Source organism: Equus caballus, chromosome 16 (genome assembly GCF_041296265.1).
Source record: "Equus caballus isolate H_3958 breed thoroughbred chromosome 16, TB-T2T, whole genome shotgun sequence".
Taxonomy (NCBI): Eukaryota; Metazoa; Chordata; class Mammalia; order Perissodactyla; family Equidae; genus Equus; species Equus caballus.
This window is the reverse complement of record NC_091699.1, coordinates 15,002,034-15,024,405: the sequence shown is the minus strand read 5'-3', so window position 1 is coordinate 15,024,405 and position 22,372 is coordinate 15,002,034. Positions and strand designations below refer to the sequence as shown.

General features: G+C 53.8%; 1 protein-coding gene across 1 annotated transcript in view; it reads right to left on the bottom strand.

Annotated features, from left to right (window-relative positions):
- FGD5 (FYVE, RhoGEF and PH domain containing 5) overlaps nucleotides 1-22,372 on the bottom strand; it is a 110,677-nt gene that overhangs the window by 9,453 nt on the left and 78,852 nt on the right. The window contains exons 8-17 of the mRNA XM_023619913.2: nucleotides 22,074-22,161; nucleotides 20,339-20,389; nucleotides 19,666-19,724; nucleotides 12,917-12,988; nucleotides 11,634-11,702; nucleotides 6,031-6,114; nucleotides 4,330-4,409; nucleotides 2,132-2,231; nucleotides 1,652-1,789; nucleotides 609-738 (exon numbers count right to left, since the gene is read on the bottom strand). Coding sequence (XP_023475681.2) covers nucleotides 609-738; nucleotides 1,652-1,789; nucleotides 2,132-2,231; nucleotides 4,330-4,409; nucleotides 6,031-6,114; nucleotides 11,634-11,702; nucleotides 12,917-12,988; nucleotides 19,666-19,724; nucleotides 20,339-20,389; nucleotides 22,074-22,161 — 871 coding nt within the window. The remainder of the gene's footprint in view (nucleotides 1-608; nucleotides 739-1,651; nucleotides 1,790-2,131; nucleotides 2,232-4,329; nucleotides 4,410-6,030; nucleotides 6,115-11,633; nucleotides 11,703-12,916; nucleotides 12,989-19,665; nucleotides 19,725-20,338; nucleotides 20,390-22,073; nucleotides 22,162-22,372) is intronic.

Genomic DNA, 22,372 nt, shown 5'->3' with positions numbered 1-22,372 from the left:
CCCTTCTTCTCCAGGTCTCCACGAGGCTGGGGCTCGGCTGTCCTCTCTGACGGCCTTGGGTGGCCCCAGGGAGGAGACCTCTTTGATTTTAGGCCCAGGATACACTTGCTTTCCCTCTGGCCTGACCCTGCTGGAGCAGAGCCCGTCCCCTGAGCACAGTCTCTCAAAGGCCAGCTCAGCTTCCTCAGGCTGCTTTATCAGAGGACCCTCAGCCCTTCCCTGACCCACATCTCTGCCATCCATCTCACAATCCTTATCCCAAAACGGTCCCACAGAACACAGGTGTGCACAGCACTCTCGGAAAGAGGGCCGCTATGGCAAAGAAAACGTGAGCACCCCACCTACTGTCCCCTTTGCAGAGGCACCGGCCCAGCGTTTCCCAAATTCAGCTCCCACAGAACCCTTCTTCTGGGAGCACCCATTGATTTTCCACGGAAACAACATTTTGGGAAATGGTGCCCCAGGTTTGAGTTTAAACCCCTATTTCCTCCTTGAGGGCTGCTTTTGTCCCGAGCCCCCACAGGAAAGGAGTTTCAGGCACCAACCATGAACCAGGGAGAAGCCATGCGGGCCACCGGGAAGAAAGGTGAAGGTGGTCCCCAGGGTACCTCTCATCAGGCCTGGGACGTCCCCGCCTCTCTTCTTCAGCTCCCCATAGCAGCCATCGCAGACCTTGGCCATCCGGTCCTTGAGGTACTTCAGAGGGTACTTGTTTCTCGAACAGTTCCGGCACACGATCTGCAGGCCCGGGTGGGGATGCATCTCAGAGCACATGCAGGGGGCCAGCATCCTCTCTCCTCTGCTGACCCGCCCCACCTTCTCTAGGGACCCTGTGTCCTGAGCACAGCTCATCATGTTTCTATGCAAGTGCTTATCTGTTTTTCTTTTTTTATTGAGATATAATTAATATACAACATGATATTAGTTTCAGGTGAACATAATGATTTGATATTTGTATATACTGCAAAATGATCAGCACAATAATTCTAGTTAACATCCATCACCACACATAGTTACAAACTTTTTTCCTTGTGATGAGAACTTTTTTTTGGCGCCTGAGCTAATATCTGTTGCCAATCTTCTTTTTTTTTTTTCCTCTTCTTCTCCCCAAAGCCTCCCAGTATATAGTTGCATATTCTAGTTTCAGGTCCTTCTGGTTCTGCTATGTGGGACGCCGCCTCAGCATGGCCTGATGAGTGGCTCTAGGTCCACGACCAGGATCTGAACCCCTGAAACCCCGGGCCGCCAAAGCAGAGCGCACGAACTTAACCACTTGGCCAGGGCTGGCCCCCCAATGAGAACTTTTAAGATCTACTCTCTCAGCAACTTTCCAAATATGCAATACAGTATTGCTAACTCTAGTTGATGTGCTGTAAGTTTATCTGTTTTTCTGATGAGCCTGTGCCCTTAACCATGACACAGTACTTTTTCTCAAAGGACAATAACCACGTATGCTAGGATTTTCTTTTGAGAGTGTATGGTGTAGCGGGAATGGGCCTGAGATTTGCAGCTCTGGTTTGAGGACACACCTCGCAGAGTTGGTGTGAAGATGCCCTACCCTGGGCCCAACACGCAGTGGCTGCTGGATGCCCCTGAATCTCCACCCCATGCCACCCCTATGCACACACTCCACCCAGACAGGGTGACTCACCTTGCCACAGGCATGGCAGTGATGACGCCTCAGGGTGAGGGAGAAGTCACAGCCGCAGTTCATGCACATCATAACGTGCGTGACGGGCACCAGGGTGGGGGGCCTCTCCCCCAAGCTGACCCCCAGCCTCTCGCGCATCTGGAGCAAAGGATTTGGGTGAGCAGTGTGGCCAGGAGACTGGCTAGATGGGCACCCTCTTCCCTGTATGGGGTGTGTATGTGTGGGGTGGGGTGGACTCTAATCTATACCACCCCCTGCATCCTCCAGGATGCTAGTCTTGGGTTAGAAACAGCCAACCGGAGGTGCTGTAGTCCGGTTTGCACAGTGACGGCCCCTGAGCTGGCAGGAGCGTATGGAAGGGAGGAGGAGCAGCCAGTCCCCTGACAGGAGGAGCTGTGAGCCTCCTGGGTGTGCGGGGCCTGCCCAAGGAAACCCAGGGCTGTGAGGCAGTGTCAGGCAGGTCCCAGGACCCCCACTCACCTCCACGCTGTGGTGGAAGGCAGCCAGCGCTTGGGCCTTGTAGTCCTCGGGGAGAGCTCTGCTCAGACAGCCGTGCCACTCGTCCCGCTCCGCACAAGAGCTGTGGGCAGGAGCTGGAGTGAGCGCGCATGCTCCAGGGCTCTGCTTCCTGACTTCTCAGGGTGGCCCAGGTCCCGCTGCCCCTGCCCCCTCCGCCACACCTGAGCCTCTCTCAGTGTCTGAATCCCACCAGCAAGCACTGGGCCACCTGCCAGATGGGCCGAGGCTCACAGCCCAGCACCTCCATCTACTAGCAGGGTGGCCAGGACACTGCTCCTTCCCCCACAACATGGCGAATCGACACTATTCCTCTAACTCCAGTGCTGCTGTGGGGATGAGATGACGTGTGGGATGAGGCAAAGCACTGTGCAAAAGCAAGGGGTGTCAGGAGGCTCAGGGGGCCCCACCCTTTAGGAGGGATGGCCTGGCGGAGCGGAGGGTTAAGTACCATTGGGCGCTAGGGGGATGGATGGCAGCTGGCAAAGATCAATGTCCCAGTCTCTCCACCTTCCTCCTCATTTTCCCACGTAACTTTCCAGACACTCACTCATCCAATAAGTCAACTTCCCAAACCGCTCTGTGCCTGGTGGGGTTTCCTGAGTGGTGAGAGCCATGCCTGGGCTGGGAGCTGTCCCAGAGGGGCAGCGGGGGGGACATTCTCACAGTGCCCACTAGGTGGCGCTCCCACCCCGCAGTAAGTGTGCCCCTGTGGCAAGGGAGAAGGGACCAGTCTGACCTAGGAGGGAGGGAGTGGGGCGGGCAGCCAGATGCCATGTCCCTAAAAAGGAGATGTATAGTTCTTGCTGTCCGCGGGAAGCTTCAGCGTGAAGTATGTGGGCTGGCAGGAAGGTGACTGGCTTGTCAGTGACAGTGGTTCCTCAAGGCCTCACAGTTGGGTAAACAGAAACCATGCCCTGAGTGTCCTCAGGCCCCTGACTTTAAGGAGAGGAGAGGCCATGGAACTGCACCCAGGTGTCACCTCCTCCGGGAAGCCCTCCCTCAATCCCCTAGATGGGTGGGTCACTCCCTGGAATTTCCAAGGCTTCTTCTACCCCCTCAGGCGGTAGGTAGCAGTGGATAAGAGCTCTGGGCCACCCAGTACCGCGTTTGAACTCCAGTTCTGCCTCATGTAGCTGTGTGACCTCTCTCTAGGCCTCAAGTCCCCATGAGTGGCAGGGGCTGCAAGCCCCACCTCCAAGATGGTGATGAGGGTCAGAGGATGTGCCCGAGACCTGGCAGGTGTTACCCTTGTCATCACTACTGTTAATTATTACAGCAGTTATGCTCTGCTTTCTAACCAGTCACCACTCTCCCACCCATAACGTACGCTCCTCCCAAGCAAATCAGGATTTAAACTGCTTGTGTCCTCAGCCCAGGACCTGGCAGCGAGGAGCAGCTAATAAACGCCCAGTGAGCACATGCAGGTACAAGAGAGCATGTGCATCCGTGTGCGTGCATCCTCTTTCATGCCCAGAACCACCACCCCACAAAAGGGCACGGCTGCCACCCCAGTGTCACATGTTAGCTGAGAGGGAAGACAAGCCTAGGAACACTGTCCCACCCCCACCAGGCCCAGAGCGGCCCCTGGCAGGAGCCACGCCTCCCAGTTCGGTTCATGAGCCCTTGAAGCCAGCTGCCTAAAGCCAGCGGTGAGGGCTCCCTCAGAAGGCACAGGCATTGCGGATGGAGAGGCCACACGCACAGCAGGGAAAGCTGAATGATGCTGCTTTCCCTCACTCCCCGGACACGAGAGCCTCAGGGCAGAGCCTCAGTGAACCCCAGTGCACAGTGCCTTCTTCACGCGCCCTCACCTCTCACATCGCTGCAAAGACCCGGGATCAGGAGGGCTTTACAACCGTGAGATGCTGTTACTGTTCTATTTAAACAGCGTGCTCTAGAAACCCCTGAAGTTTCACGTAAAATTTTATGCGCATGTATGTTTTTTCTGGGGAGAGAAGTCACAGTTTTATCGGATTCTCAAGGCAGTCTGTTAAATAAAAATGGTTAAGAAACACTGAGAAGAAAAACAGTCCTTTGATCCAGAAGGATACCAAAATAAAAATGATGACACATTCAGTATTTGTTATTCCAAACTTTCCCACCTTTAAAATCCTGCCCCTTTACCCTCCAGACCCGCCCTCCTTCCCGCCGCCCCATACCTCGCAGACAGAATCAGGCAGGACTCAGCAGTCTCGATCTTTAGAGCGTAGGGCACCTTCTCCATCACAGGGCGGCTGACCTGGAAAACCAACAGCGGCCCTCAGGGTCGGGGCAGGGAGGGGCAACCACAGACTGGATTCTTCTCCTGGTCCTCTCCCTGCCCCTCTCTGGGCCTGAGTTTCCTCATCAGGCAAACCTTTCTGTGATGGCAGATGCTGTGTGTGTGTGCGTGTGTGTGTGTGTACACATGTGCTCGCACATGTGTGTGTGCTGGCAGCCTGGCTGCCAACTCAGACTCCGCGGCCCTTGGTTACCTGCCTACCCCGAGTCAGGCTGAGTGGCATCCCTCTCAGGGCCCAGCCTCCAGGAGTACTTTGGTGCTGGGCGAGTGCCCACTCTGGCCTCTCTCTCTCACGGCCTTCTGTAACTGGCTCCTCAGTGGAACCTTTGGTTCAAAAAGAGAACAAACCCCCCTGCTGAGAAAGGTGCTTCCTTCTGCCCCTTTCTCCTATAAAAGAGCCTCTGGGAGCCAGGGAGGCCCTTCCAAGGCCTCTCACAGCTCTCCCCCACCGTCCTCACTTCCGCTGCCCTCAGAAATGATGCAACCTACTGCTCCGTTCTCCCACTTCAGGGTTCCCCTCCCCTCCCATCCCCACACTCTGCCAGAATTAATTTCCTCAAACCTCCTGCTCATTCAGACCTCAAGAATCCCAATCAGCTCCCAACTGCCCCTGCATTTAGGATGAAGTTACACTGAGCTGGACCACACATGACCAAGCCCACTTCCTGTCTCTCTGGCCTCACCCAGGAGACTGTCCAGCTGGGCTGACATTTCTCTTACATTTAAGAAATATTTGTCACTCAAACAAATATCTGTATACTCATGTTCATAACAGCATTATTCACAATAGCCAAAAGGTGGAAGCAACCCAAATGTCCATCAACAGATAAATGGATAAGCAAGATGTGGTCTATCCATACAATGGGATATTATTCAGTCTTAAACTGGAAGGAAATTCTGACACATGCGACAACATGGATGAACTTTGAGGACATTATGCTACACGAAATAGGCCAGTTCCAAAAAGACAAACACTGTACGATTGCACTTATATGAAATATCTAGAGTAGTCAAAGTCATAGAGGCAGAAAGTAGGGTGGGGGTTGCCAGGAGCTGGGGGGAGGAAGGAAAGAGGAGTTGGTGTTTAAAGGGGACAGAGTTTTGGTTTGGGAAGATGAAAAAGTTCTAGAGATGGATGGTGGTGATGGTTGCACAACAATGTGAATGTACTTTATGCCACTGAATTGTATACTTAAAAATGGTTAAAATGGTAAATTTTATATTATGTATATTTTACCATGATTTAAAAAAATTTACTGAACACGTGCTTGCTCCCTCCTCCAAGCCTTTCTTTATGCGTTTTCCTCCTCCTAGGACGCCCTTCTCTCTCCTTTCCCCATCTGTCCAAATATCATCCCCTCTAAGGAACTTAGCCCCCTCCTCCAGGAAGCCCAGCGTCACCCTCCCTTCTCCCTGGACCACCTACAGTGCAATCCTGCTGTAACCCACAATATAGCCCCATTTCCTGGGGGCTTCCTCTTCCTGTGAGCTCCTAGAAGCAGGGAGGCTGTCTCCTCCTCCCCTGGGGTCTCCCTTCTCCCCAACCGCCCACCCAGGCTGCCTAGCACCAGGCATTTACCTTCATGTTGGCCACAGCCAATGTGTTCTTCAGCCGGTACTTCCCGTCCTTCTGGGGATAGGTGTACAGGAGCACATCGCTCATCTGGGGAGAGGCAAACCCTGTCAGACGTGTCTTGGCCCCAGAAGGCTGCGCCGGGCTTCTGTCCTGTAGGATCACTGAGCACCGGATGCAGAGCACTGTGCTCTCCAGAGACTCCCCCAGAAGAGCAGAACCACACTGGGCTAAAACGTGAGCCCTTTCCCACAATCCCCCTTCCAGGGAGATGCTCAAGAGGAATAAATGCAGATGCTCACAAAAAGTCAAGTACTGGAACGTTCACAGAGGCTTTACTCCTAAGAGCCGAAAAGTGGAAACCACCCAAATGTCTGTCAACAGGTATAGGAATAAACACTGTGGTACGTCCACACTGTGGAATAACACATAGCCACCAAAAGGAAGGAACCAGTGACACACACGATGACACGGATGAATCTCAAAACTATGCTGAATGAAAGAAGCCAGACACTGAGGAGGATGGGCCACTTGATGGCATTTACGCAGAGTACCAGAAAGGGCGAGACCAATCTGTAGTGACGGAAATCAGGCCAGCGGTTGCCTGGGGCAGGGGCGGGGAAAGCGACTGCCAAGGGCACAGGGGAACTTTCTGGGGGGCTGGAAACATTCTGTATCTTGACCCAGGTGGTGGTTACATGATGACAGGCATCTGTCAATATGCACTGACGTGTTCGCTAAGATTGATGTATTTTACTCCAGGTAAATGAAGACTCGGTCAAGTGTAGTTAAGGGAGGCATGGAGGGAAGAAGGGAGGAAGCTCCTGGGGGACAGGGAATTGGTGGGTCCCATTCACCGCTGTACCTCTAGTGACGTAGCAGATGCTCGATTAATATTTGTTGAATGAATAAGTGAAGCTCCCTGCCTCCATGCAGGGCAGACAGGAAGAAACGTAATAAAAGTTACTTCGCCTTCTTAGGAGACAACTCGTGTTTGGCTAAAATGTTTAAAGTTTAAAGGAGGATGTGGCGCTCCGGGTGGTGCGGTGGGCTGTCAATCCCGACCCTGCTCTGTAGCAGCTGTGTGACTATGCACAGGCCGTTTCCCTCTCTGAGCCTCAGCCTGCTCACCTGTGAAGCGGGGGCCACCTCGGACCCTACTTCTTAGGGACGCTGAGAGAGAAAGGCCCCCAGTGAGCCCTCCGTGGACGGGAGCCAGCGTAAACTAGGGGCACCGTGAGGACTGAGCAGGACGAGACAGCCGAGGGTCTGAAACGGAGCGAGAACTCCCAGTGAACACCTCCTCTCCCTGTAGGCAGTCGGCTGCGGCAACAGAACGGAGGAGCTTTCCCGCCCCCAGCTCTTCCTGGGACCCGGACAGCCTAGCTCGAGCAGGGCAGGAGACCTGGCACGCTGGGCCGCTGTGCCTTCTCTCCGGGCCTCGCTGTCTCCAACTGGAGTTGGAGTAAACCAGGCTAGAAAAAACGTTTCTGTAAAGGGCTAGAGAGGAAAAATTTAGGGCTTTGTGGGCCATACAGTCTCTGTCGCAGCTCCTCAGCTCAGCCGTTGTGGCCCCGAAGCAGCCCCAGACAAGCCACAAAAAACACATGAGTCTCTGTTCCAGCAGACCTTATTAGCAAACCCAGGCAGCAGGCTGAGCCCCGGTTAGGGCAGCCTCCCAGCCCCTTCCAGCTCTGCCCTCCTAATGAGGACAAGAGCTGCCAGCCACCGGAGACTCACTCTGCGCCAGGCGCTGGGCTAAGCCCCTGACAGGAATGATGTCAGTTCAGGCCCCCAACAATCCCATTAGGCAGGCATTATCATCATCATCCCCATATCACGGAGAAACCGAGGCACAGACAGGCTAGTCAACCTGCCTGAGGTCCCAAAGCTTACAGGTGGCAGAGCCAGGGTGGTGCCTCTGGCATGCTCAGGTGTGGTGTGGTGGGGGTGGCCACACAGTGAGGCCTGGCCCTACCTGGGGACAGTGACCAACCCCAGCACAAAGCCTGCCCACCCTGGGGACCGGCCTGGGCCACTCACCAGAGCAGTCCCGGCCTTTTTGTGGCTACCCCTCGAGCACCTCTGCCGTGTCAACTGCCAATTAGCACCCTGAGGTTTTTTTTTTCTTTAAAGATTGGCACCTGAGCTAGAAACTGTTGCCAATCTTTTTTGCTTTTCTTTTTCTGCTTTATCTCCCCAAATCCCCCCGGTACATAGTTGTATATTCTAGCTGTGTCTCTGGTTGTGCTATGTGGGATGCCACCTCAGCATGGCCTGATGAGCAGTGCCATGTCCACGCCCAGGATCCGAACCAGCGAAACTCTGGGCCGCCGCAGCGGAGCACATGAACTTAACCACTGGGCCACGGGGCCGGGCCCCAGCACCCTGAGGTTTTATGAGCGGTTCAGGACCAGGCTGCCTCCTAACTGCCCGTGGTTCTCCTCTCCTCTTCAAAGCCATGTTTTACAACCCGGATGTGGAGGAAGGAAGAGGAATTCTTCAAGGAGGAGTAAGGGGGAATTTCTCACAATAATGAGCCACCAGTGGGCAGCCCCACCCACTGCTTGAGCCACGGTGGCAACCTCTCCACAGCATCACTGAGTCCCTCGTGCGCTGGTGAGCAGACGCCCTGACTCTGTTCTGCAGTTAAGGCTATTTTATGAAACTGGCACCTTATGAGGAAGGAAAATCCTCAGGTGTGTTGGCCATGGCGCCCCCTGCCTCAGGAACTGTCTGTCCATCCTCCTCTCCTCTATCCCTCCAGCAGATATTTATTGACACCTGCTCAGTGGAAGGTGCTGTGCTGAGAGAAGAGACACAGACAAGAAGGGGACCCAGCTTGGGATCCTGGGGAGCCTGTGGACTCATCATGACGGAAATCGGAGAGACCTGGGCTTATCATCGTGACTGAGAGAGGGGCCACGATGAAGGGCCATACTAGATGCCGGAGAGAGCATGGCGCGGGGGGTGGGGTGGGGGGTGCAGGAGGCTTCCACAAGAGGTGACACTTGAGCACTGCTTGAAGGGGTAGCAGGGCAGAGAAGGGCGGTTCTCAGAGAGCCCGGTGTCGGAGGGAAGAGGTGAGGACAGAGGAGGCAAGAGGCTGGGTGTGGGCAGACCGGGGAAGATCACGATGCTGTGTCTGCATTCAAGGTCCCTGTGAGAGGCATAGGGACAAGCAGGGCATGGCCAGAGGGGGTGGCCAGGTGGGGAATGGCTGGGGGACCAAGATGGAGCTCCCTGTGCTCCAGCTGCTGCTGTACACGTTCCCTCACTTACAGGAGGGACTATCACCCCCACTGCAAAGACAAGGGCACTGAGGCTCGGAGGGCACGTGCCACGGGGCTCATAGCCAGGAAGTGTCAAGAGCTGGGATGTGAATCCAGTCTGTCTGACCCCAAGGCCCGTGCTCCTCATCGCCATCCTGGACAACCTCCCTTTTTCACCCTGGAGAAGAAAGGACTCAAGGGACCCACTCGCAGGCTCCATCTCTCCACAGGGCTGTGTGGGGCAGATGGAGCTGACAACTCTGCAGGTCTAGGCAGAGGGAGGACCCGTGTCCCATGGGGCAATTGTCAGAGGGAAGGGAGGAAACTGTTAGCAAAGAAGCTGCTTCTGTGTGCCGGGCACATAAGTCCCCTCATTTAATTCCCCAGACCACCCAGTATTTCCACTCTCCTGGTGGGAAACCCGAGCCTTGGACGCATCTGTGACTTGTCTAAGGTACAGAGAGGCCGAGCGTCCGGGCGGGATCGACCAGCTCAGTCTGGCTCATTACCACACAGACGCCCCTAAATCAAGGGTATGGACTTCTTCTCGAGAGAAAGAGTTTTCAAGTATTTGGACTCTAATTGACACAGAACAAGGGATGGCTTCCCCCCCCAGATTCTGAGATCCACGACAGGCCAGGGGTCACATCTACACACCAGCACAGATGCTGGCACACAGAAGGAGGCAGATGATTGCTGAAGAATGAAAGATGTCACCAGAGACAGTAAAAAAGCCTATCTAGAGAAAGGGACTCAAGCATCTGGAGGGGCTCTGAGACCCTCCTGAGAACTCAAATCTGAACCGTCCACTGCCGGCTCTCACATCCCTCTCAAAGGCCCCGGGGATCTGCTCTCTTGCACTGAGTGAGGGTGAGGGGTCCTCAGGGGAGGGACCAGCTGGCTGTTAGGAGGGAGGACAGACTCTGAACTTGGTTCACCCTGTGCTCCACGCAGGGAGGGGGCACCCTCTGAGGCTGGGCTGAGGCCTCGGGACACCAGCCATGGAGGCCCAGCAAACCCCACAGGCAGCCAGAGACTCTACTTTGTCGCCAGGCCTGGGACTTCTCTACTCAGTACACTCGCTGTCTTTGGAATTCAGCCCTAAGCGGCCCCTCAAGGGCTGGGTCTATTTGGGGCGCAGCAGAGACCCGACTCACGAGTGGAAGGGCCCGTCTGCAGCTGAGGATTTCGAGAGGCTCACTGAGGTCCTTTCAACACCACGCCTCTCACGCCCATCCTTTCTTATGCTGTGCCTACTCCTGAAATGCCCTCCCTTCCTCCCCCTGACAAACTCCTATCCTTCCTTCTGGGTGTAACTCAGGTATCATTTTCTCCAGGGAAAACACAAAACGCTGAGCACGGCGTGTAGCACCAGTAAACACTCAAATGTCAGCTGCTGCTGCTGCTGTCATCTTGTTCCCTGACTCCCCGGACCCTCCTCTTCGCTTCCACAGCCCTGAGATGCCACCTCATTCTCATAACTCAGTATTTACAGCCGACGCTGCAGGTTGAAGGCAGAGCGTGTGACTTCTACCTCTCTGCTTCCCGTGCGCGGCACACAGGCGACGCTCAGTGAGTGGCTGGGACAGAGTTCGCAGACACTTACTCAAGCCTACTGACTGTCTCTTCACATGCAATTCTAACAAAGTGCAAGGAGGCTGTCAGGGGCAGCCCCGATGCACGGCGACAAGGGGTGAGGGAGCAGAGGGAAAAATGATGCCCAGCAGACAAAAGAACATAAGAGGCAAAACAACACAGGGGGTTGCCAGATTGGGGCAAAGAGCTGCTTGTAGCTCCACAGCCGCCGACGGTGACGTTCCTATACCCCAGGCCTGGACACGCCCTGGGATTCCAGACTGTGGCTGCAAATCATCAAAAATGTGCATTATACTCCGTCCTGTGCACAGTGGAGGCAGTGCTGGACTGGGGTCCCAACCCCGGATCCTTTCCGGGCCTCAGGCACCAGCCTCCTGGGAGATCTGGCCAAGTGGCGCTCCTTCCTGGGTCTCAGATTTCTGTCGCGTTAGGTAAGGCGGTGGGACAGTCATTCCCCATTTAAGGACTTCCCAGTTTTAGGACGTCTAAGACGGGGACGTGGGTAATTGAACTTCGGCAACATCCCATTCCCAGTCACTCGGATAATAAATGAGGGACAGGCTGTGGTTTCCGAGGGGAAGCTCTCAGCCTTCTGGAAAGCTCAGCTGTCCAGCATGGTCCTCGTCATGAAGACTCAGGCCTGCTCTAGCCCTCCCCCGCTTCCAGCTTCCTTGAATGCTGGCCGCAGCCAACCGCATGAACTCGCCAGGCCCGGGGCCTGGTTTGGGGACAGGAACTTACCAGAAACAGGTGCCGGGGGCGTCTGTTCTTCCCCGTTACTTTCATCAGGGTCCCTTCCTTCAGAAACTCCTGTGGGGAGAGAAGCAGACCTCGGTGGTCAGGCTGATGCCTTCTACTGCCCTAGAGAAGGGTGGGGGGAGGCCTTTGAGGGGGAAACTTAAATTAGGACGCCTCCTAGAGCACCAGAGAGCAGCTCATGGGTGAACTCGTAGCCTAAGAGATGCTCCGCGTTTGCTAGAGCAGCTCTGAAGACAGGCATCTCGGCCTTTCAGGAGTGCTCCACCTGGAACTACACCAACCGCCCGCCACTGTCGTGGCCAGAGTGGTCCAAACAATGACTCCCTCCCTGGTTTGCTGGCATGAGCAGGCCATTCAGAACAGAGCCTCTGAAGGTTTGCTAACACAGCTGAAGACCTGTGAACAGTTGCTACAGCCCCCTGAATTCTGGAGGATGCAAACAGATGTTTAATAAATATTTACTAAAGTGATGACTCAGGCCAAAACACAAAGTGTGACTTTACAGAATCTCAGAGCAGTGAGATCCCTGCTAATTTTGAGGAAAGTCTCCTGAGCACAGTCTCTCATTGCTTTGTCTCTTGTCCCTCATGGACTGCAACAAGTAAAAAACATATTTGACTATATTTTTCTTCTCCCTAGAACCCCTGTACATAGTTGTATATCCTAGTTGTAGGTCATTCTAGTTCTTCTATGTGGGACACCGCCACAGCACGGCCTGATGAGCGGTGCATAGCTTCACGCCCAGGATCCAAAATGGGGGAGCCAGAGCTGCTGAAGCAGAGCACGTGAACTTAACCACTCAGCCACGGGGCCAGCCCCCACACTTGACTATTTTTGACCTGAGTTGTATGTTTTCTATTTGGAAGCTTAAAAGTGGGTAAATCTGTCTCCTGAAAAACATTATTTTTAAGCTGCTTTGCTGGGGCTCTTGAGAGAGGGTTTTCCTGATTTCCCAGTGACACTGGACTGAGCTATAAATACTTGGCATCTTCTTCTGAGAGGAGAGAAGAACACAGGGGACACTGAACCCACTTCTGCACTGCTTCTTTAAGGACCCTGAGAGCAGAAAAGCCCAGGGAGGCCGCCTGTGGGCCCCGCGAGTCCAGCAGAGCCCACGCCCTGCCCACCCTCCCCCCGAGGGTAAACAGCACCTGCAGCCAGGCCTGTCTGGGGCCAGCCCAGCTGAACAATGGGCTTATCAGAGCCTCGCCCGCCTGCCTGCCAGGCCGCCCTCTGCCCCTGCCCACGGCGACAGTGGCACTCACCCTTCCTGGCTGGAGGAGATCCCCTTGGCCTCGAACGCTGTGCTCAATGTGGACCAGCTTCTGCAGGTTTTCCTGTGGGCAGGAGCAGGGTAAGCGGGAGACAGTCAAGGCCCCTTCAAGGGGTCTTATCTCTTCTGTAAGGGGTGGCATTGCTTCCGCTTCAGAGGAGGAAACCGGAGCCCAGTAAGGCCTTGCCCAAAATCTGACCTCCTGTCAGTGGCAGGATTGGGACCTGAGCCTGGGTCTGCAGGGTGCCAAGTGTGTGGACTGCCCATAATCAGGCTAGTCCCTCTGGGCCTGGGATCTGACCCTACCATCTTTCTGTGTGCCACAGGGATGGTCACTCAGCCTCACTGTGCTCTCTGGCCCACCACTCCTACCCTAAGCCTGTGTCCCCCATAAGGCTTGGAGCATCCAGACATCAGTAACTCAGAGGGAACAGATGCCCAAGGCCAGACTGTCTCTCTGGGCTGGCATCCCAGGATGGGGCCTCTGAGGGAGAGTAACCAAGAAAACGCACCACCTGGGGAGAAAGCAAGTCCGTGCTCCTGGACGTTATAATAAGTGTGCCTGGGAGCTCCTTGTCGGGCCCTCACTGGGTTACCCACAATAGGTAAGTGACATGCCTCCCTCCCCTCTGCCCAGCATGCATAGAAATAACAAGCCCTCACCCCATGGGGTGGGTGCCCCCTGAACCTTATGTAGCGTCAGGTTCTAAAGTTACCTATGAAGGTGAAAAGCGTGGGTAGAGAAATCACCTTGAAAAGGCCTTTACACTGTCCATAGTTTTGGGCATAAAATCCTACATAGTGGAAATGCATAATAGTCATTTCATTTCTGCTTATGATGTAGAAAGCTGCAAGAGAACAATGCCCCCACCCTAACAGTGAGAAAAAAAACAGATATTCTACAAAATCATAACTTTTCTTACATCTACTGGAGAGCTAAAGTCACAAGGCAACTAACCGAACCGATTTCTGAAGACTGACCAGCCCCTCTGTGGAGACATGAGATGGACCAACTGCTGCACCCCGGCAACACACAGGAGGACGGGTGGTCTGCACAGAGGCGGGTAGGAAGAACGCAGCTAAAATGTTAATGGATTCTTAAAGGTCAAGTGTGGGCTGCTGGGACAGCTTAGAATAGCAAGGAGCCCCAGACACAGGTGACATCTGCAGTCACTTGCAAGCTTTTTTCCAAGAGTTTCTGCTGGGTGCTCACAAGGAAGACTAGGGGTAGGGTGGGGGCCAGAAAGAGCCCCCCTGAGTGGTGAAGGTGTTCAGGCTGTCACTGGAGGGGCTGGCACAAAACTCGGCCCACTTCCTCAGGCCCCTCTCTCGTGCACAAAATCTTCAGCCACTAGGGGAGGCCAAGAACCCTCCCACTCCCAGAGCCCAGGCAAAGATCCACCCACTGCTTCTGGGGAAAGGGCAGAAGCAGAAGCTGTCTGCCCCCAGGAGAGGGGGAGGTGTAACCCTTCAGGCCCAGGATTGTGTACCAATATAAAGCAGAAACCTGTCTAAGACATGTCGCAGACACAAGGCAGAATTTGGCTGCCATGCAGGGGAGGGGCAGGAATGCTGAGAGAGCCTAGCAAGCAGGCCCTGCTGAAGACTGAGGCTTGTCAGGAGAGCTGGGACTTACGAGGCTAGCACTGAGGAACAGGAAACAGGAGTGTACCTCCAAGACAGGGCAAGAACATGCAGAGAGATCCCTTCTGTGGTGCAGGGACTGCTGAAAGCTGAGGATGGGGCAGAAACACGAGAAAACTCTCTGGCACTGCGGCCCCACAAACAGCACCAGGTAATGGCAGCCCCTTCTGGAGGAGCATGAAGACAGGGGGCACTGAAGGTCATGACAGTGACAACAGAACCCAAGCTCAGCTCAACTACTGACTGGACTGACTCACCTCCACTCCCCACATGAGTGGCATGACAGAAAAGAGGACGCCCACTTCTGGGGGTGCACACCATGCCCCCAGTCTCTGCAGGTTCTTCTACACTTAACGTCTGGCATTCCACCAAACATTACGAGAAACACACGAGAAACAAACAAGAAAAAACCCCAACTCACTTGCAAGAGATAAAGCATTCAACAAATCCAGAATGAAAGGTGACACAGACATTGGAACCATCAGACAGGGACTTCAGAGTAACTATGATTCTTATGTTAAAGAAGCTGGTGGAAAAGGTGGACAGCATGCAGGAACAGATGGAGAATTTCAGCAGAGATGGAAACTAGACAAGAGAGTCAAACAGAAATGCTAAAAATAAAAAGTATGATATCAGAAATGAAGAATTCTTTTGACAGGCCTAGCAGCAAATTTAACCCAGCTGAGGAAACAATTAATGAACTCAGAGACAGATAAGTAGAGATTATCCAAACTGAAACACAAAGAGAAAAGAGTATGGGGAGAAAGGGAAGAAAAGAGCATCCAAGAGAATTTTCCAAAATCAGTGAATGACAACAAAGATCCAGGAAGCTTGAGAATCACAATGGAAAAAATACCGCCCCTCCAAAAAAACCCCATGCATGTTTAGATATCATAGTCAAACTTCCAAAAGTCAAATGTAAAGAGATCTTGAAGGCAGCCAGAAAAAAGGGACACATTACATAAAAAGGATAAATATAAACATTACAGCAGATTTCTTATCAGAAATTATGCAAGCCCTAAGACAGTGGAGTGACATCTTTAAAGTACTAAAAGAAAAAATCAGTCCACCCAGATTTCCATGCCCAGGAAAAATCTCTCTCAACAATGAAGGTAAATTGACCAATTAAGTAAATGGATGGTGGGTGCTGGGAGCCAGATGTCTCACTGTCGGAGTGGAAATTTACAGATAAGCAGAGTAGGAGGCTGGAATGATCCATGTGGTGACGATTAGAAGTGGAGATGTAAGAAAGAACTCACATTTAGCTTAATAAAGATATAGATGGTTACGTACAGAAAATTTATAGATACGAGTATATAGATGATTATCACATACACATATATGTCTTTGTTCTGTCAGCTAAGATGACCTAAAAGAAATGGTACGCCAATAGCAATGAGCACACCTAGTGCCCAGATCTTGGTTTCTAACACCATTATCCAATTAAAGGAACCAGAGCTCCTTGGAGAAATCACGTTCTAAGACTGGGGCAGGGAATATATAAGATGAGCCTAGAGCATCTTGTACTGCCAGAAAGTAAGGAAGTGTTCAAAAAGCGAAAAAATAGGGGCTGGCCCCATGGTTGAGCAGTTAAAGTTCTGTGCACTCTGCTTTGGTGGCCCGGGGTTCGCAGGTTTAGATCCTGGGTGTGGACTGACTCCACTCATCAGCCATGCTGTGGAGGTATTCCACATACAAAGTCCAGGAAGACTGGGACAGATGTTACTCAGGGCTAATCTTCCTCAAGGGGGGAAAAAAAAGGAGGATTGGCAACAGATGTCAGCTCAGGGCAAATCCTCCTCACAAAAAAAACCCAAAAAACCCCAAAAACAAACAAAAAATTCCCAAACCCATATTGATGAGGGTATGTGATGGGGTACAGGAACCAAACGAAAGGGCTCCCAATGGCCAAAGTGGAAACAATTTGAGAAATAAAATAAATAAAGCCATATGGGATTATGACCCAAAGCATAAAACAAATATCCACGAATCCTTACTGATACAAATGATTATTTATAATGAGTGAATTCATTACTAAATGAGTGAGAAGAGACAAATCTCCCATGTGGAAGAATCCCAAATAATTTAGGTAGATAGTCTGCCCTCGAGTATGGGCTGTGCATAGTGACTTTCTTCCAAAGAGGATGGACAAGGCGGTGGGTGTGCGCGTATGTAAATTTACTGTGGAGAAACCTGACAAGCACTACCTCAGCCAAGTGATCAAGGTCCACATCAACAGCCATAAATCATGTTGCTGGTTCATACACTTCATACGAGGCGACGAAAGCGGTACTTTACTTCTGTGATCTTCCCCGCAAATCATACACCCAGTCTAATCATGAGAAAATCCCAACAGAGAGGCATCCTACAACAGACCTTGCCAGTATTCCTCAAAATTGTCAAGGTCATCAAAAACAAGGGAAGTTTTTGGCCTGGTGGTTAAGAAGGCGTGCGTTCAAATCCAGCTCTCATGCTGAGAGCTGAGTGATGCAGGGCAAAGCAATTCATCTCTTCAGGCCTCAGTTTCCTTACCGGTGAAACTGGGCTGACATTACTTCCCTTGAGGATTAGAGGAGCTCATCTGGTATGGCCCAGCACTCACGAGGGGCAGCTGTGATCACGATGAGTGAGGAAGCTGCGTGGGAATCTGCTACACCCCTTCCCAAATTTCCCACTTCCAAGACTTTTCCCATCCTGTCTACGGGACTCCTCCACTTATTCCCCGCCCTTCATCACAATGTGAGGCTAACAGGAGGGGAGGGCTTTCCTGGGTCTCAGCTCTTAGAATCATGCTTCCTGAAGCTTCTCTGGTCACCTAATAGTTTTCTGTTAACAGGCTGCTCTCACAACGGATTGACCACTTGGCTTGGCTGTCAGTACTTTATTCCAATGAGCTTAATGGTAGTGTTTCAGACCAGGTGTTTGGTAGATACGTGGGCCCTATTTTGGATCAGCGGGGTCGTGGGATCCGGCTCTTCCTAGAAATCATACCTCCGGCTTAGCTACCTTTGTGAGGAGTTGTGGCAATGGTTTGATGTGAGCATAAAGCCCAAGTGGACGCTGCCGCCTCCAGGAAGCCTTCTCTAGTCTTCACAGTAAGTACTTTCCAGATTCTACTGAAGGCAATGTGGAGGCATGGAAAGCTTTGGGAAAAGGAGGAATGGTCTCATCAGACATATTTTCATAGGATCATTCTGGCTGCCAGATGGAGAACGGAATGGCCGGGGTTGGGAGGTAATGAGGCCTGAGCTGGGTGGTGGCCATCAGGAGGGAGAGGCAGAGCCCCGACCCGTCCCTCAGGGACACTCACGGCCACAGAGCTCTGCCTCGGGGGCAGGCTTATCTGGACTCGCCTGTTCATGGCCCAGGCAGAGTGCTAGCTGGATCCAAGCAAGCACGGGGCGGGGGCCGCTGGTCCAGAGCGGGCCCAGGGCGGCTGTCCAGGCAGCTAGAGAGACAACCGCCAGCCTGTGCTTCTTGGGGCAGCACCCAACCTCGGCCCTGGAGAAGCCAGGAGGGCATCTGGCTGTCGCCGACTCCGGTCGCTCCTACACAAGGGCGCTGTGTGCAGGAGCTCACTGAGAAGACACAGCCCTTCCTGACTCGCTTTACTTTTTGGTAGCAGAGGCATCCCTGGCTAAAGGGACGTGTAAAGACCCCAGCCCATCTGCTGCTGTGTCAGGATGGGGCGCTGGAGCTGAGAGCACCTCTGCTTTTCAGCTGCATTGAGGGAAACTTCATGTACTTGTAAGATGCCAAAATGACAAAGAGCTCACGGACATCAGACGGGAAGGAGGACTCGAGGACAACGACAGTTTGACCTACCCTGATTTTCACACTCAGCTGGCTCAGGCCTCCACCCTGAGCCCACCCCGTCTACCAGGTGCCCTGACCTCCCTCCCCAGACTCTTGTCCCACCTCAGCTGCCCTGTTCCCACTCCGCGTCCCCAGCCACGCTGATGATGCTCTGAACTCTAACACGTCCTACACTTTCCCATCTCCATGTCTTTGCCCAGGCCGGGCCCTCTTCTGGCACCTTTTCTGCCTCCACATTCCTGGCACATGCACAGGTCCTCCCTCCAGGGGCACCTCCCATGTCATCTCTTCTTCAACCCCAGGTGGAAGGGATGTCCCCTTCTCTGAACCTTGTTAGCATTTAATCTCTCCCTCACGATATTTATCATGGTTCTTCCTGTCCACAGATTTACTGCTCCACTAAGCTGTGATTTCCTCAAGGACTGGGATGATGTCTTCTCTCTGTATCTCCAGTCCCCAACACAAGACCTGACACACAGCAGGTGTCCCACAGATGTTACTTCCCTTCCCCTTCCACCTGTGGATGACTCACTAAGAGCACTCAGTGTACCTGCCACAGCAAAGCTGAGCAGCTGCTCAGGACATATACTACCCTCACTCCCCTCTCTGCCTGTAGAAGACATCACTAACTGATCACTGAGCTAGGACTCAGCCTCAGAATCATTCTCAACACAAAGCTCTAGCATATTTACAACTCAGTGCAGCAGAAAATACATGGACACAAGTAACAGTGGTAACCAACGGAATAGAGTTGGGATGGGGAATAAAGCTGGCCATCCGAGGCAGAAACCCAGGAAACCTCTGATCAGTGTCTAACAAACAGAGAGTCACACCCTGTCAGAACCAGCTCATGTATTCTTGTAGATGAGCGGTTCTTAAACTTTCGTGGGCATAACAGTTACCTGGGATGCTTGTTAAAAACGCACATTTCTGGACCCTAGCCCTGGGAATTCCGACTGGGAAGACCTAAGGTGTGCCTAAGAATCTGTAGTTTACAAAGCACTCCCGGAGCTGATGCAGGCAGGCTCAGCCCACAGTCGGAGCACTGCTTATGGACAAGACTGTAGCTTCTCTTATTGTTCGAGCGACGAGGCCCAGAGAGGGACACACAGAATCCAAGGTCACACAACTAGTGTCAGGGCCAGAACCCAACGCTCTTTGCAAGAAAGATGGTTGCCTGCAGCTGCCCCGAGAAGTGCAGCATCGCAAGGCAGGCCTGGGCAGGATGGAGGGGCTCCTGGAACCCGCACCCGAGGGAAGGCGCCCAGGGCCCAGACTTACCCCTTGCTCCATGCTGTCGTTGGCGCGGTCTGTGACTTTCGAGATGAGGGTCAGTGCACCTGAGGGAAAGAGGGCAGAGAGCTGGGCCATCTGGGGACGGCCAGTCTAGTGCCACTGTGCCCGCCCCTTCCCCATCCACTGCCCCCGCCCCTGCCCCTGAGGTCACTGCAGTTTCAGGGCCTTGTATACGGGTGGCATCAATTGTTCCCGTGGCTGGGTCAGGTCACAGGCCAAATCCCAGCTTTGCCACTACTGCCTAAGTGCCCTTGACAGTGACCTGTCCACTCTGTGCCTCAGTTCCCCTGGCTGAGAACTGACTATGTTAAAATAGGGACTGCCCCGGCAGGTTGCATGCAGGGTCAGCCACACAGAACTGGCAGGAGGCAGGGAGACTGCGGTGAGGGTTTTAGACCTGGCAGCACCTCCCATCACCAAATTCCGCTCACCCCCTCCTCCTCCTCCGACGGAACATCAGCCCGTCCCAGGGAGTCCCCAGGGCTGAGGACGAGGGGGAATCATCTCAGAAGCCCTGGGGGCTTCACGTCCACTGCCCCCCCAGCTGGCAGGACGGGGGCTACATCCTGGGCCTGGGAACTGCTGTCGAGCCCAGAGTTGGGAGAGTGGGGCCGAAACAGGAACATGTCCCCTTCCTCCAGGTTCACGCGGGACTTACCTTGCGTGTTATCATACTCGGGCGAGTCCGGGCAAAGGTTATTCAGATAGTCTGCAGGCAGAACGAGAGCCAGGAGTCAGCGTGCCCTGGTGAGGCCTGCTGGCCACAACAGGAGCCCTCCTCACTCCAGAGATGGAAGAAAAGTTCCAGAAGAATGGGGTGTCCACTCTCTCTCCTGTTAGCCCCATCACAACACCACACTAGCACAAAACCAGGTCCCGGGTCCACCATCAGCATCACTGCCACCACTGCTGGTCACTCACTCATTCAACTAACGTCTACTGAGTGTCTGCCGTGGGCCTGGTACTGTGCTATGCCTTCAGGATACAGACATGGACGAAGTCAAACCCTGCCTTCAAAAGGCACACAGTCTACTGGGGGGAGACAGACGTGACCATCACGCCAGGAGAGTGTGACGTTAAACCCTTAAGATATTTGTACCCACAAGTCTCTGTGTGGGCTGGCCCCTCTCCATCTCACTCCTTATGGCATCCCTGGCATTCTCGCTCTCTCTTGAACATGTCAAGCTAGTTCCTACCCCAGGGCCTTTGCATTCACTCTTCCCTCTACCTGGCACTCTCTTCTTCCAGATCTTCCTATGGCTCACGTCCTCCCTTCACTGAGCTCTCCATTCAGTGTTACCTCCTCAGAGAGGTCTTCCCTGAGCACTGGAGCTAACACAGAGCCCTGTTCCCCTCCCCCTCAAACCTGCTTTGTTTTCCTCAGAGCTCTTCTCAGTGCATATGATGTTTTTATTTCTCTGTTTGTTTGTGAGAGTGTACGCTCCACGTGTCAGAGAGCTTTCCTGTTTAATCACTGCTCTGTCTCCAGCATCTACCACAGGGCCTGGGACAGTCAACGCTCAATAAACATTTGAATTAGATGAATGAATTCTCTGTCCCCTGGCTCTAACGTATTTTTCTTACAGGCTTGGTCACCACCTGCATGCGCCACATGCATATCTCGACGTGTGCGTGTCTGCCTCCCCCATTGGAACATCGGTTCCGCAGGCAGGGGTCTCTGTCCATTTGGAAGGCAGTTGGGCAAACGGTGTGGAGCTCAGGACAGAGGTGTGGGTGTTTCTGGCAGGTGGAGGTAGGGGAGGGGATGACATTCCCCGGGCAGAGTGTGTGGAGAGGGAAGGAAAGTGGACTAGGCCTGAGCCCTGAGGAACACTGACATTTACAGGACGGTGGAGGAAGAGAGGCCGTCAGCAGACACGGAGGAGGAGCCGTCAGAGAGGTGGGGGGAGACGGGAGAGGACTATTACAGGAGCGCTGGGAGGAAGGGGATTTGAGAATCAGGAAGTAGCGACTGGCAACGTCACAGAGACGGCCAGCAGGTCCAGGCAGATGTCCACTGGTTGGGCCACAAGGAGGGCTGTGGTGACAAGGCAGCTTAAGTGAAATGAGAGGACACGTGCTGAGACGGGAGAAAAACGCAGAGCGGGAGGAGCTGTTGAGTTTTGTCTTAGGACAGGAGGGGCTGCAGGAAGACACAGGAGGCGGCCGCTGGCGTGACGACGTGTCCAAGCTGGCAGCAGGGGTCCAAAGCTCAGCTGGGGGAGAGGTGGCGGCAGGGTCTGGCACCTCTGGAGACGCAGGAACTGAGAGCAATTCTCCGCCCCTTCCAGCCAGGAGGGGAGACCGTGGTCCTACACCTTGCCCGTCACCCCCGCCCTCCTCAGGTGCCGCCCCCCGCGCCCCTCCGTGCCCGAGACTGCCCGGGGGCCCACCTGTGAGGAGCACTTGGTACTGGAAGAGGCGCTGGACCACCCGGAGCAGCCGGTGCTTCACGTGCTGGCCGCCTCCCTGCAGGCTCCGCTGCTCCCGAGAGGGAATGACAAACCCCCATCAGAGACCCCTGCCGCCGGGCACCGGGCTCACGGCACCCCACACACACTATCCCCTCCATACCTCTTCCTGGCCAAGCTGAGCTTCTCCCCATCTCCAAAACCAGGTTCCCCTCCTCCAGGAGGGCCCCCCAGATAGCGCCGCCCCGCTGCGACAGGTCATGCCTTCAGGCTCACAGTCT